This window comes from Trachurus japonicus, chromosome 3 (assembly GCF_045865225.1).
Source record: "Trachurus japonicus isolate A0001 chromosome 3, Traja_1.0".
In the NCBI taxonomy this organism is placed as follows: Eukaryota; Metazoa; Chordata; class Actinopteri; order Carangiformes; family Carangidae; genus Trachurus; species Trachurus japonicus.
Window position 1 is genome coordinate 24,366,559 of NC_140909.1, and position 16,163 is coordinate 24,382,721.

Sequence of the window (16,163 nt, forward strand, 5' to 3'; positions counted from 1 at the left end):
AAATCTTTTCTATGGGGGACTTTTTTTATTCCAAGATATCTCATGCCATGAATTCTCCACTGGAATGGGGCAGAACCAAGATGTGACGAGTAGGTCCGATGGTTCAAGGGGATAGCTTCACTTTTAGTATAATTTACCTTATATCCTGATATAAGGATATATATATTTGCCTCTGACCGTATAGCACAATACATTGCTTTCTGTTTAATTCACAGGTAAGTAAGATCTGCTCTCCTTTCAGGCAGGTCTTACACTAACGTCATAGATAACACAGCATACCTCTTTTGGAGTTCATGCCAGTGGTTAGCTGGTGAAAAAAGGGGGACCTACACAGAATCAGGGTGGTCATAATGTTATGGCTGATCAGTGTATGACAACGCTTTAAAGTAGCACTAAACTAAAGTAAAAAATAATGATGTCTGACTTAACAGTATTCCCCCAACTCTCTCTCTCACACACACACACACACACACACACACACACACACACACATAAGGTGTAAGTCTTAGTTGTTGGTGCTGTTTGTCTCTCCCCATGTCTTTGTAGCTGAGTTTTTCTTCTTCCTCAAAGACATCACAAACCACAGGAAGATGAAGAAACCTGTGAGTTGGAAAGAGAAGTGCAGAGACAGTATCAGAGAATAGCATCTTGCAAATTATGAAAATGCCACTGACAGAGTCTAACTTGTCTGTGACTGTCATCAATTACAATTTCAAGTATCTAAACTAGATGAATTTATTGAAATTGCAATTGTCTTACAACAAATGAAGCTTTTCCTGTAATCGTGTCTGTTTGTAACAGGAGCATACTGTAGTCCTCAAACTGCTGTACAAATTTGTGTATCCATTACACATTTACAGCCAGGTAGGCATATTGGTGAGGAATGGACAAAGGGTTACAGTTCTTCTGCTAACCAACTTAGCTGTGAATAAATGTAGTAATACAAAGACTTGCTGTGTTTAGCCATCGACATGTATATGGAAATGATGCCCTTCCTTATTCACATTCACATAGCCCAATCTGAATGTACCATGATACATTTTCCACAACACAGAAGTTACAGTATGAAGTTAACCAATAGGTACCCCAGGATATAGGCCTATATATTTGCCCCATATAACCATTTATTTCATATTTACAGCAATATCATCACATCATACAGCTGAACATGTGGAAGTAAGTTATGCAGACCTTGCAGTGAGTTCAGGATACAGAAGATATAGAGGCCCGGAGTGGTCAGGTAGCCAAAGGAGAAGAATATCAGGCCCCAGGAGATGCCAAGCAAAACGGTGAGTCCCATCAGTGTAAAGATGTCTCGCCTGACTCTGTTTTTACTCTGGGTGCAGTGGCAGGTAACAGGCAATCAGAAAGATCAGTTAGAGACCATGAAATATATGTAGTCTGGTGAAGTCAACACCAAAACTACCTTTAACCTATATTAGAAAAGTCCTCATGGACACACATTTAGATTACTACATATCAAACTTATTTACCAGACATAAACATATGTATGGAAATAAGAGGAGCAGAAAGCTAACATTGCAGCTTGATCCTTACTTCATTGCCATGGTGGAAAGTCAATACACGTTTGACAGTCAACGCGAACAAGCAGACATTGAAGATGAACACCAGGGCAAATACTCCCACTGTAGTCACCATCTTTACTGTGTAATCAGTTATATAGCATCTGCAAAAAATGTCCAAAATAGGTTACAATTTAAACTCACATGCCGACAAATCAAACATTGTGATATCAAAATACAAATTCAGGTGAGAACAGATTGTTGCTAACTGGAGTAATAGTATCTGTGGATGTAGTATGGGCTCAGTGTTTTAACTTTAGGAACATTAGATGTTTGGTAACGTGGGGTTTGCTGCCAGTGAAATGGAATGGATTTTTCCTCTATAAATGTACCATAACTCTTGTAACTGTCAATGGTCCTCAATTACACAAACACTCTGATGCACATGCAAAATATTTTGCGTACAAGTTACTTATTAGTCTGGATTGTGTATGCTTGCAAATTTGTCCCACTTCCCCTTTACTGTACATCAAACTGCTGTTGTTGTTAGACGAGTCCAGAGGGACAAGACCATAAGCATTCTTGTCTATGACGAGCACCAAGATCACAATGACTGCAGGAATACCTGCAGGAAACACAATGGTTAAGCAAGGCACTGATTCTTTCAGTCAACAAACCAATACTGATAACTTGTGGGTCTACTCACCCCATCCCAACACAGCAAGTTTGAGGACGTATCTCCGGATATAGATATTGAAGACTCTGACTATGAGAAGATAGATGTGGAAGCCCTCCAAAGCCATCCAGCAAAAAGAGGCCAGCAGGGAGTAGTGGAGACAAATAGCCATATAAAAGCAAAGCCAAGTGGAGGACAGAGCTGCCACTGCATTACTGGGGAGGAAGTGGATGTTGAGTAGGATTAGGGCAATGGCGAGGTTGATGTGGATCTTCATAGACACATCTTCTCTGACATTTCTGTCAAACAGAAAAATGGATCATTGTTAAGGCAATTATGCAAGATCACCACCATTTTCCACAGACCTCTTTCCATTTTAGTCTATCTTTATCTATAATTTGTCTATGAAATCATCTTTTATATGCATTATTAGTTATTAAAGTATCACAAATTGTTTATAAGCTGCATCACTGTGTAACAGGATAATTTATCATTGTTATTGTAAATAATCATTTATTTTATTTATTCATTTTTTATATGTTTTCAGTGACCCCCATGAAATCCCTCTATAAGGATAAATTGACATTTTGGAGCAGTAGAAAGAATGAAATGTTGGTGCTTTAGCTGAATGTAATAAATGATGGTGTTAGGTGTGGAAAATAATTCCCCAATGAAGAATAAAGTACCTGTTAATGATGAAGAGGAAAACAGTGATGACCAGGGCAAAGAGAGAAAGACTACAGCCAATCAGAGTGATATATGTCAGAATCTCCTTGTCTGTAGATGAGATCTCAGCAGCGATCTGGAAGGAAAATGCATATGAACTTTTTGTAATGCTATTATTATTTCTGAATAAAGTTGTATATTTTTTAAAATTCTATCAGCTCTCTGGATTTACATAAAATATTTGTAGGACTTAATAGTGTGATACAAATAAATATATGATCATATTATATTATATTAGATTATATAAAATTAGATTATAGAACATGACATTGTAAAAAGCAGCTCAACCAGCATCAAGCATTACTATTAAATTGCCCCTTATACATCAAAACATCAGTCATAACAATCCCACAATATAACAGATAGATAGATGGAGTATAGAGCCTTGTATTTTCTTTGCTACTGTTATAGTTAAAGTTGGTATTTGAGATATCTCATAACTGATGTTTGATATCTTTGACTTGGAGCCACTATGGGTTGAATTTAGTTCAAGTTAAACTCTTGCTCCATCCTGTGGTAGCATCAAACATTACATAGTAATTCATACTGCAACAGAGCAGTGTATGCTGTTTATTTGAAGAATACATTCATGTTCATAACAAATTAATTTCTATATTAGGTTATGCCAATTTACTGTGTACAGTCATTCTATACATCACTGTATAATGTCCAATATAATGATAATAATACTCATATCATCAATAATATAATGTGCAATAATAATGTGGTAATATAATATAGTAATACATGTATTTTATTGAGATAATATCCATCTATTGTCATAGATTTAACATACAAACCACATGAACAAGGAGGGATTTTAAGCTGCACACTAAATAACAATAAAACAATGCACTCTAAGGGGAGCTTGTTTCTCATGGGAACAATGATTTATTTTTCTTTGAAGCTAATTTTTATTATTATTATCTTTTAACATTTTCTCACCCTAGTCATGGTATATTGTCATTCAACTGAGGTTTTGCTGTAGGCCATTCCTACCATAAGCACGCCGAAGTATGTCAGGTGATTACAGGAGCAGGTGATCTGACTCTGACCATGGACCCACAGTGTTTCACAGCCCTTAGTACAGGTTTCTGGTAAGTCAAACAAAGACTTATGTATTGAATGTTTCAAATGCTGTCAGTGAAAACCACAAAGAATCTAATATCCAATATGATCATCCTCATGAAAAATGAAATAGTGGTCTCAATCATTATTATTCAAGATAAATCTAAAGCTTTGTCACTCACCTTTTGTTGAAAAATTATAGAATACACACTGGAGGTTTTGGGTCTCCTGTGACACAAACAACAAAGATACAAATATTATTCAATGAGACAACATTATATGATGTAAGAGTAAATGATCTGTGAATCTAAGCTGCAGTTACTTGTATGTCCATTGTAAGATTCATGGTGATGTTGATACGCTGTTGCAGTCCTGAAATGTTCTTCTTGCCCACGCTCAGTCCAATCAGTCTATTCTCATACAGTGCATTGGAGATTCCAAACAGGGTCTATAGTACAACACTCATTCAATTAGTTTGATGGTTGGTGATGGTTGATGGTATCCATGACAGTTTTTGTATTTGATCACCTTAAGAACCTTTACTGGTTCAAAACTAGAAAGCCAGTGACCTTCTAACACTGCTTGATATTGTATGTCATTCTGGGGTACCCTTCTCATATTGCAATAAATTACAATTTGCATGTAAACTGTAGAGAGCAATGGTGAGGACAAAAGAGCAAAAACTTGTAGTTAAAAAAAAGCTATTTTTTTCTTTCTTTGTCTTGCTGCATCATTTCATTTGAGGATACTGGTTTTTACTGCCAACCGACATGGCTTCCTCTTTGATTTCCGCAAAAGAGAACTTTATTCATTGTTGGAAAAAGTGTGTAAAATCTCTTGTGTAAAATCACAACATTTTAACTCTTACTAATAAGTTGCTCTAGGTTGCCTATTACGTGTAGTATGTGCCACAGTTGGTGCATTTGTTTGGCCAGTTAAAGCAAAAATGAGGAGCCCCACCCCACCCCATTACAACCACACATTCAAAGTGTGTGCATTTGAAGTTATGATGTAATAGGAACAGTCTAGGTCTAGATTTTTAAAGATATAAAAACACAAACCCACACCACAGGAAATGACTTATCTAGTCTAAAAACCATCAGTGATCTCAATGGAAAACCCACCCACTGTACATGTTCACTACCACCACCACTACCACTATAGCATCTGCAAACTGACATTTACAGTGTATTGAAATGAACAGAGACTGAGCTACAATTATTTAGCACCTGTTACTATGGAAGGAACAGCAGTTCAAAATTGAACCAGGGGAGCTGTGCCACAGTATATATATGGACAACTTGAGCCCCATGTTTTTCAATCAAAATGAATTATTAAACTAACAACTCAACAAATGAAGACTAAGCAAAAAACAAACCATCTAACATACAAAACCAAGAAGGATCCCTTCGCTGCACAAACAGGACTGTATCGGTGTCAGTGGCTCTTTCAGATTCTTATCTACAATATTTGGAATAAATTTGTGTGGTTGCTGACCCCATTTGTTTGTGATCCTGAAATCATGCAAAAGACCAAAGTGTTGTCTGGTCCAGTAGCCAACTCTCTCGGCAGTTGAACTCTCACTGTGGTGTTGGTGATAGATGGGTTTGAGCGTGCCTACATCAGAAAAAGAAGGGGTGCAAAGAGCAGGAAGAGAAATAATGAGAAATATTTGTATACAGTAAGAATACTGCAACTCAGAGTATATTTGCAGATGATGAAGTGACTTGCATCATATAAGGTGGTCCTTCTAAATGGGTCATTTGCTTACCATTTGCAAACATTTCTGAAAAAGTCACTGACAATGACCGCTGTCGTACAACTAGCTTTGGTGATTGAACTGTATACATACCACTGAAAACTCAACATTAAAAGTATAATATCTTCAAATTTATTGAAAGATTTCATGTGAATGCCCTGTCTCCCTCCATTTTACCACACAGTCAATGATTTAGACAAACAGGATAGCTAAACATTTAAATGCTTGTGTTCCATAACAAGGTGTATACAAGACTAGAGCCCTGTGCTAAATGTTTGCATGTGAATATTCTCACTGTTAAAATGCAAACGTGCTGAAGTGGGGATCATACTTTACATGTTCACCATGTAACTCATATGGCCAACACACATGAATGTGTTAAACAGATATTTGTAAGATGGAAGGAATTTAAAAGGACCAATAGGAAATCGGTACAGTTATTAAATTCATTCTAAAGAGATGAGGCATCTCACTTAAAGCTAAACACCATCTTTATGCCAAATTCTGTGCAAGCTTTATTGTCCTGCTAAAAACCTGCAAAAAATTATCTATCATAATCTATCTATTCATATGACTCTGATTTGACTCTTCAAGTCGTATAAAACATATCCTTACCTCTGTCTCACTGGCATAAATTTCAAGTCCTTGGAAGTTGGAACTGGGTTTGTGGAGGAGAGCCACCAAAGAACCAACATGCATGGAAAAAGTATCATCCACCTCTGTCCCCTCCAGGTATTGTTCTAGCTCCTCTACAGCTCTTATGGCAAAGAACCAGAAGTTGTTCTTTAATTCATCACAGTTTTAAACCCCAACTTTAAATCTAGACACCAAATGTCTCAATCTTCAACATTAACACATACTATAGCCATTGTAATTCACAAACAAAGACACACAAACAGTGATCAAAATTCCAAAGGATAAAAAAAGAAGTATTCTTTGATATACAATTAAAATGTTTACTTGATAGATTCATCGACTTTTCCTTTGCTCAAGTAGTAGTTTACACGTTGCATACAATTTCTGACATCTGGAGAGGAAATAATTTGTGAACATTTGTAGAAATTCAATGAATTTGAATTGTACACACACACACACACACACACTTATTTATGTACAGAGTATCAAACCATTCTTACTTGATTTAGTTTTAGTTTGCGCAACACCCCTCGACACCAAAGACAAGAGCAGCCACCCGAGGAGCCACCACTTCATTCTGTAGGTGAAGGGGATCAATTTTGAATGAAAATCAATCTGTGTTTTATTAGGAGACACGTTATGAAATAAATTATGTAGAGTGATAGAGCTTTACATGTTATCAAAATATCACTATTGACAAGTTTTAGCCATTGGCCTTCCTCTGATTATGACTAGATACGTATGACAGTGATGGCAATGACCTACAGTAATTCACAATGCAGCAGACCACACCCAAAAGGGAAATTAGGAAAGGTTTAAAAGTGAAACAATCATTACTGTATTAGCTTGCTGTATTTTTCCGATGTGTCATTCAATGTATGCCAAACTTATATTAAATTTGAATTCCACACTCACTGAATGTACCCACTCAAGTATAATAAGTACACACAATCTCCAAAACACACAATTGATCACAATTGGGCAGCAAAAGTATCAAAGTAATTTCCATACAACTGGGTTAAAAAAACAAACATATTTTTTCCCCCTGTGCCTTATATTAGCATCAGTGTAGTAATTTGCGTGGTTCTAAGAAGAAATATACAGCCTGCTTACCTTTGTATGTTGGTGAGTTCCAGTAGAAATAATTAGTGTGAGAATAGAGAATACAGCTGATGTGACAGCAGGACTAAACCAAATGAGAAAACCTGTTGAAACCAAACAGCTTCATAGGAAGTAAGGGAAGTGGAAACAACCCCAAAACAAATCATGTAAATGATATTCTGAAATAAAAAGAGGAAGCAGCAACAGGCAGAAAGCTTAAAAAAAGTTTCTCTCTGACCTCTCTCCACTAAACCCACAGTGAATGAATTTAATTTTTAAACAAAACAAATATAGCGTACTCTCTACAGGACACTGAGATTTCTGTCGACACATTCAGCACTAAATTTGTAGATTTGTCTGGCTGAATTATCACTTCACCAATCAACATCACTTGTTTTATGGCTGCACGTCACTCATCTCACCAACAGAGGGGAGTAACACATTACTGTAAAAAAAAAAAAACAAGTCAAACATGAACATGGGGGTAGAATGCATGAAAGCATTTCATTTTCCCACTCCAATCGAGAAAACAAATCTGGGAAGCGAAAGCTATTTACAAAATGTATTTCTCGAACGGGAGAACGAATAAAGTGCCCCACCTAAAACATTTAGACATTTTACATGATCATGCAAACCTAATTCTTTCTTACGTAATATAGTTTTACTTTATGTTTGTCAGTTGTGACTTTTTTCATGTTTTCACGTCATTATTAAGAAAAGAAACAAAACACCTGAATCCTCTGCCAGGCCCATTTGACTTGATGAGGATGTGATGAAGGTGTTTGGTATTTGGAGCTGGAACGGTCATCAAAAGAACCTGCTGCCTGCAAACCACATGTTTGATTATGACACAAACAAATATGTGTTTATGGACCCACCTGTAGTTTGTGACACCCTGTATGCATTTCAGGCTGTGTGTGTTTTATCCATCAGCAGGTTTACTTGCTGGACATGCAGATGTTTCCTTCTGCTAGGTGGCTCATAGAGACAAAATAGAGAGTTGACTTATGGAAAACAAATCTACATAGTGCATATATTGATATTTGTTTTGTTTGGCATCACTGGAACAAAAAAAAGGGAAATAGAATATCATTTTAAAAAAAGTTATTGATTTTGTTTTACATGGTTGCAGTTTACTCTAAGAAAGACAATGAAACAGAGTTTTACTAACTCCAACAGCATGGGGTCTGATCTTACTGTGTTTGGTTGATTGATGCAGGGGTGGGGATTTTCAAGCTGGCAAACTTTTTCCTTTTGCCGCACTCCCAAGAGGAATAGTAAGCAATTTCCAAGCCTCACAGTCTCAGACAAAGAGACCAGTAGAATTTAGCTTTATGGAGACTTTACCATTGACCACTGCATGTATTCAGGAAACCATAACACCATTTTCTCCTGTGATGATTTGAAGATATTTCTGGCCAGTTAATCATGTGTGGAGACTGTACTGGAGCAGCACTTACTGCATACATCATTAACTGGCCAGAAATATCTTCAAATTATGCTATCTTGGTGACTTCAGATCTATTGGATGGAAATTCAAGATCTTCATCAACCCACCCCCCTCTCTCTCATAATTTTTACCTCTTTGTGTGACTCCTAAATTAGAAAAATAAAATGCCATGATATTACAGATACATTACATGAAGTTGTGTAGCTGTTTACAATTTCCAGTGTTGAGCCAGTAAGAATTAACAACCATTCTGCTAGTAGCTACTTCCTTTCGCCCAAGAGCGGATCCACTGATAGGGATCTAATTATGTAGACATGTCTGTCCGCAGTCTCCGCAGTGGGTGCAAATGACAGGGACTGCCCGAGGAACTATAGGATCACTCTCAGCTGCCCTAGCAATCCATCTGCACAGGTGGCAGGTGCTTCCTTTTGACCTGGGCACATGTTACTAATGGCTACAAGTTTTTTTTCTCTCTTTTTGTTTTTGATGAGAAATCTAGACAAATAGCAAACTATAGAATAATATATCATTAAAAATTAATTATTGGAAGAATTAATGGAACAATAAAATCATTTTAAAACATTATAGGCAATATTACAACTTTTTATATTGGTTATTAAGTGGTTTTAAGTGTCATATCTTATCTGTACTTTCCTGTTTTCGTGTGTGTGTGTGTGTGTGTGTGTGTGTGTGTGTGTGTGTGTGTGTGTGTGTAAGGTGGTCTATTACTTCGGTGTCAGTCAGATAAAACACAGGGGGGGAGGGTCATGTGTCTGCCTCGGGCTCTTTTTTTCTGCTCCTTCACTTCCACCTCCGTCCGCCTGCTTGATAAGAGCATTGTAGTGGTTAGCTCCGTCAAGTCAACCATAGACACGCAAGACAATATCGGAAATGAGAGTTACTTTCAAAATAATAAGAAAAAAGTAAACAGCTGGAAGTAAACACTTGTGTTGCCCTTTGATTTAAAAGCAACATCTTTTATCACGTTAATTCCTATGTTGCATGTGCTACCATGAATATCTGGTGTTGGGAAACTGTTCCAGAGTTGTAGTAATTTAAGGAGTCACCTGAGCAAAGTCGAGGTGCTTTTATTTTGAAAGTCATAACAGGAACACGTCGGCCCCGTGCTTTTCCACTTGAAGCAGGCATTCCCACGTTAGGTAGGCTACCGAAACACAGGCACAGCGGAGTAGCGGACCACTACGGCTTGCTCCGGTAGGGATAACAACGTGCGTGAGGCACTGACTCAGGACAGGACCGATAGCGATTAAGTACTGGCCTCAGATAATATCTGCTCCGGAGAAAGGGAAAACTGGATTCAAAGGGCGAAGAAACGGCAAATATATTCTGCTTTTATTATTATTTTATTTTTATTTATTTATTTTTTACAAGTGGTCGCAATACCTATTTAAGAACCGCATTCGCTCTCAGCTGCGACACTGCTTCAAGCTGCTTGTTGTAGGAGTAGCTCATGTGCAGTGAACTTTGAGCATATTATTCGGTCGTCCGTTGTTGTTTTATAGTTTTGTAACTTTTTTGTTTTACTCCATCAAGCTGAAAAAGCTGTTCAGCCACTGGATGTGAACATGTTACAAGTAGACGACTTGCCGACGCATTTCTGCCGTAGACTTATTTTGCCACTGGCTGGAGACGTCGTGGGTCTTCTGTAAACTGCACATTCAAGGTTACTAATTAGGCGGTGTCTTTGATGTTAATTAAATGAGTCGCGCGCTCTGGTGGGCTAACTTCACAGATAACAGAGGTCATTACGCAAAGAAACGTGAGGCCGTTTGTGATTGGTGTGAACAAGAAAATAACAAAAACAAAACTTGCAGTACGGTGTATGGACTCATAGGTTTACATCTGCTATCAGTGCAAACTCGTTGATATTTATGGAGGGTCACTTTAAACCCCGGCTCTGAGTCTGTCCATGTGAAATGGAGCTCTTGTCCGGGGCACAAGTGCACTGTTGAAGACGGTCGTAGCATCACGGCTAGTTTTAACCACGGGAGTTTGACCACGTAATATAAAAGAAAAAGAAAAAACCTCGCCAAGAGACGACAGATTCCTCTCGAGACCAGACTATGGCTTCCACCCCACGGGACCGCTGCTCTCGGTTGCTCTGGAGACGGACCCTCCTCGCGCTGTGGCTGTGTGCGCTCGGGGCGCATGGAGCGGAAGATGTCAGCACCTTCAACGCTGAGGTAACAACACGGCGTTTTAACCGTATAGCCCACATTAAATAAAGCTCATAAGCCCACCCAACAACTACAAAGAAACCAGATTTGTAATACTGACTTAATAACGAACCTGTCACTGAAAATGATAGTCTCACTCAGAGTGCAATTTGATTGTATTTGCTTAAGTTAGATTAAAATAATATTAACAAAAGAGTGCTATTCAAATGTGTATCTTCTGGTGACGATCGACAGTTCTTAACACTTATCATCAGTATTTGATTTGCTTTTACTAATTTTAAACAATTAATATAGAGCAATACTATTTACCCTTGTAACAGTTTTAAATGTGACCCAGCCCTTCAGGACAACACACTTCACAACATCTGATTTGTACTTATATTCCACTTGCAAGACTACTTCATTTGGATAGCAAATTTGACTGGCAGGTGTATGAGTATAAAAGTCTAAAAAAGATCCCATCCTCGGAAATGACCACAGTACTGTCGGCACAAAAGGAAATCAGAAATCGTCTTGTCAGGGACCGGCTCTCGACCATTCTCATGTTATATATATTTTCTCTAATAAGACATACATCCCTGTCCCCATCACTCCTTTATCAAACACCCTTGGTGGTCTCGCTGTGCTAGCAATTAGAAATCATGTCCCTTTCCACTCAGGTGAAATGGCAAAAACACAGAAAATGTGCTGCATGGACATGTGTAGTCCTTCTAATCATCACATAAGAGACCACTGTTTTGAATTTTTACTTCATAAGTCAATCATCACAGTGCAGAGTGCAAAGTGGACTAGTGGAGTGTGGCATATGAAATTGATCAGCTCGTGTCTCCATCAAGATGTCCAATAGAAGCCCTAAGTCATTTTCACACGGCTCATATCACTTCCTCTGATCTCTTAAGAAGGACACAAGTTTATTTAGGGGTGTATCTATTCCACACCAGTTTTCTTAAGTGTCAAGTCAGAATTTGAACAAGCACACCTTGCATTCTTCCTCCATCAGTCCATTAATGTTTTGAGAGGGATGATTCAGTATAATAGCTGACATTTTAGCAGATTAGCAGAGCTCCTGTTTTTGTTTTGTGTTAGAGGGGAGAAGACAGGTAAAGAGGCTCCCATGTCATTAGCGGAGAGCTTGCTTAACGCAAACCCAGTGACCACGGGTTTGTTTGTCCGTCAGGTTACAACACATTCTGACGGGGTATTAACATAGCTGTGGTACGTGCAGTGTGTGCTAATGTGTCTCACTGAGATGAGCTGTAAGGTTTACACAATGTGTAGAGTGGTGAAAAATTCCTAATTACTTGTTGCTAGATATGTGTGTTTGCGTGTGTCAGTTAAAATATTAACAAATACATTGTCAACATCTTTTCAAAATCCAGTGCTCCACAGCACTTCTCGGACACAGAGGGTTTTAAATGTAACGTCTGCTGCTGTATCAGCTGAAGAAAATTAAAGTTATACGACTGAGTGGCGGAGGAAAGACTTGACAACTTTCCAAACAAGATGTCTATGACAATGGACCCAAGGACAAATATTGTCGTCATCATAGCAGGTCTTGCACTTGTTCTGTATTTATTCAATGATGCAGACTTATCACAAAGCCTTTTCTTAGGCGCGGTGAAGAGGACACATCAGGCCACTCGTTGGAAGACCTGGGTTTTTTAAAGTGCACACAAGTGTTATATTACTACAGATACTGTCCTTTGGAACAAACACTGTGACAGCAGTTTGCCAAATGTGTTACCTTGGTGGAAAATAGAAAGAGCTCTTGTCGACAAGTTCACAGTTGACATTTTAATATGCAGCAACAACAGAGTATTTTTATTCGTAGCAGAGCCTAGGAACTTAGCAGCGGTCCAGCATGTATCCAAAAGTGGAGGTTTGCATCTGTTAGATTTGAGTAAAACTCCCAAGTGTTAGTCCAAGACTTCAAGAGGACTTAAAAAGTCATGCAGTACGATGGGGGTGGGCCTGCTAATCTCCATGACCTAATCTTTATGGCAGGTCAGACCCAATTTTTATGAAGTCACTGATGGCCGTACTGCGTCTGTGTGGTGGATAAATGTTTCTCAGGAGAGAACATTTGTTTGCACCCACAGGAGCCATAAGAGTTTATAGAAAATTTTATGTGTGAACTGAAAGTGGGCTCACATTTCACAGTGGTGTTAAGGTTTTGAAGCGCATACAGTATGTTGCAGTCTACTTGATAAGATAAATGGCAAATTAAAAGAGGACTGAGTGTTTTGAACAACATAATTATCATGCAAAGTTAAATAACATGTTTCAAAGCAGCCGGTATCTTTCCAGCAAATTCAGACTTGGCTGGATTGCGTTGAAATTGCACTGTACACCTACTTAATAGTCAATCCACATACTGGAAACCAATCCAATCCTCAGTTAGTGCAATCCATGTCTTTAGGAATTGGTCTGAGAACTCACCTCCTACTCCGTCTGGACTAAAAGGATGAGGTGGGAGGTTAGAGGAATGAGGGAAAAGAGAGGGATTATTATTGATGTGTTAATCTGATTAAACATTCTGACATTTTGACTTTAGATATTTTGATTTAAAAATAAAAGGCAAATTGTTTATGTATTTATACATTTAAAAAAAAGCTGAGAGAGAAAGTTGACAGGGAAGGTAGTGGTCACTCTCAGCTGTGAAGCATGTGATGGCTGAATGTGACAGCTGTTCTCCAACTAGGACACACACATGTATACACACACTATGCACAGGCACGCTGAGCCCGGGACTCCAAGGCATCTTAGGAAATACAATGGACCCTGTTGTCTGAGCGAGAGAGTGAGCTGTGAGAGAAAACTTGGGGATAGGAGAGAGAGAGAGAGAGGGTGGGTTGAATAGAGAAACATGGACGTGATACGACAGGCTGTGACAGAGTAAAAAAAGTGTCGAACAGCAATTTGCAGCTAAAGCAGAGTAAATAGTAGTGAAGGGAGGAGTAATCAGTGGCTTATTGCAGCACAGCGACTTCCTCAGTCCATATCCTCTTTGTATCCATGTAATCTGCGACGTGTTGTCTCTTCCCAACCCCCCACCCCCCGGTCCCGTGTGACTGGCTATGACCAAGTCTCACATTGCTACAGTGTTGGGACAGGCCAGGGAATTGGGATTGCTATGAGATGGGAAATACCTGTGAGTGTATTTTATAGAGATTGTGCATTTATTTCAGTTTTCTATTGTGTGTCAAGAAATCTTCAACTTGAACAAATCATTTTCCCTTCCTCCTCTCTGTCTGTCTCTATTTCTCTCCCACTACTCCATTTACATATCCATCCTCTTGCGAAGACTTTGGGGGGTAAGACATGGCAGCAGACCAAGCCTTGGAATAAAAGCCCTGTTAGTATCTTGGCTGACATTGTGGTTGGACACACACACACACACACACACACACACACACACACACACACCCCTGGCAGGTTTTACAACTCCTTGTATATTGCTAGGCCTGGTTTTGGCAGGTAAGCTCAAGGACTCTTTGAAAGCCCATTTAATAGAAAAGGCCTAGCGCACATGCACACACACACGCACACACACTCATAGCACAAAACCCTATTCCTCCTGTTGTCTAAGACTTGTTTTGTATTCAGCTCAGCTGATTAGGGGAGGTGAGCAGCCAGACTGGAGTACTTTACAGTTTTTTAGATGATTGGGGGAGGAGTGTTCCCTGTAGGATGGAGTTCGAGCTGCAAAGGTGAAGAGTGAGCACACAGTTTTCTTTTAGCATGCACACAAATTGATGTGCAAAAAAAACTGACAAAATTACAGTTTACAAATGCAAAGTTTCTTTCTTTTCTTTTTTTTTTCACGCTTTACTCACAGGTGTATGAGTTGACCTGAATATGGAATGTCTGCAGGGCAAAAATTATATTAAGTTATATTCTAAAAACACAAGACGGAGCCCTGTCCCCTGAGAGGCAGTCACATTTCAGCGTAGCGGGGTGACACTAGGGTAGCAGGGGATCATATGCCTCCATACATCTTCCCAACAGCTCTACAGCTCTGCCCTTGTACCCAATCAGGGACAGAGAGCGAGTGTGTCGGGACAACATCAGATGTCCACGTATACACAAAGACACACAGCACAAACATTATCAGACAACAAGGCATTTCCCTTCTTCATCAAGCACTATCGCTGCAGCAGTGACAACCACGAGGAGATGCTGACCACAGAGGAGCAGGGAGGAAGTGGCTGGAATGTTAAAAGACACATGCTGGAGATCACGCAGGACAGCAGATTGTGGTTTCCTTTGGATTACTTCATTGAAGTTTAGATAGAATTGAAGTCAGTGGTTGACTGTTGCTGGGTGCATCATTTCATTGCTAAGTGCTTTGTTGTTATCATCAGACAGTATGAAATATGAACTCCCTTAGCGGGCCTGACGAACTGCCCATTGCTAATCAGCTCTTGTAAGATTTTCTGCCTTTTGTGGACATGTTTTTTGGTCATTTTGGAATTTTGTTTATTTTTCTAAATCCAGCTTGTTGCATCTAAGCTACCAGAACTAACACTGCGCTCTGGATTTCTCCCCAGTTCTCACCCAGCTGGTGAGCACATGGTTTTAGTCAAAAGAGCTTTTTCTAAGTTTTGCTATTGCTACAATGCATACAGTAGCTAACATTAGCATCAATAGATGTTTAGGTTCCAGTCTAGAAGATAAAATGCATCAAAACCTTCGCCCGTTCTAACCATGACCAGCACCCTCAGGTTGCATTACATTCTATCACTTTCTGAATGTAGCCTTGATTCTGTCCTGAAGTTGTAGTGCTGTGCAGAAGGTGTATCATAACCTCTTGTAAGCACAGCAATGGTCTTCTTGTCAAGTGACAACACCACCTGCTCCTGGCAAGAGACAACTTTCATTAGCAGAGAAAACTAAATGTTTTTTTGAGTTTTGTGATCCCCACCACCTGTTTCACTTGAACTGTGTGTTTGTAGCAGCCTTGTGTGTGTATGGGCAAGAGGGAGAGATAGTATTTAGATGTTTCAGGAAGTGCATGTTTGTTTTC

At 39.1% G+C, this 16,163-nt stretch overlaps 2 protein-coding genes across 2 annotated transcripts in view; one reads left to right on the plus strand and one right to left on the minus strand.

The window, feature by feature from the left end:
- Positions 1-188: 188 nt before the first annotated feature.
- Positions 189-8,472, minus strand: LOC146990014 (adhesion G protein-coupled receptor G1-like). Its single transcript, XM_085773024.1, has 12 exons — positions 8,432-8,472; positions 6,368-6,509; positions 5,491-5,610; positions 4,316-4,441; positions 4,176-4,221; positions 3,925-4,019; positions 2,886-3,001; positions 2,230-2,498; positions 2,052-2,148; positions 1,558-1,687; positions 1,192-1,336; positions 189-600 (listed from the first exon to the last, which is right to left on the minus strand). The coding sequence occupies exons 1-12, from the start codon at positions 8,470-8,472 to the stop codon at positions 506-508; spliced, it is 1,422 nt and encodes a 473-aa protein (XP_085629150.1). The 3' UTR covers positions 189-505.
- Positions 8,473-10,133: 1,661 nt separating this feature from the next.
- The window catches only part of mmp15b (matrix metallopeptidase 15b), a 30,083-nt gene continuing 24,053 nt past the window's right edge, over positions 10,134-16,163 (plus strand). The window contains exon 1 of the mRNA XM_085767450.1: positions 10,134-11,143. Coding sequence (XP_085623576.1) covers positions 11,024-11,143 — 120 coding nt within the window. The 5' untranslated portion in view covers positions 10,134-11,023. The remainder of the gene's footprint in view (positions 11,144-16,163) is intronic.

Excerpts from the sequence above, each read along its gene's own strand:
- LOC146990014 (XM_085773024.1), bottom strand. The coding sequence starts at position 8,472 with ATGAGCCACCTAGCAGAAGGAAACATCTGCATGTCCAGCAA. Across the intron at positions 4,442-5,490 it reads CAGGATCACAAACAAATGGG|ACCCTGTTTGGAATCTCCAA; the intron begins GTCAGCAACCAC and ends GTTGTACTATAG. Across the intron at positions 4,222-4,315 it reads ATCTTACAATGGACATACAA|GAGACCCAAAACCTCCAGTG; the intron begins GTAACTGCAGCT and ends TTTGTGTCACAG.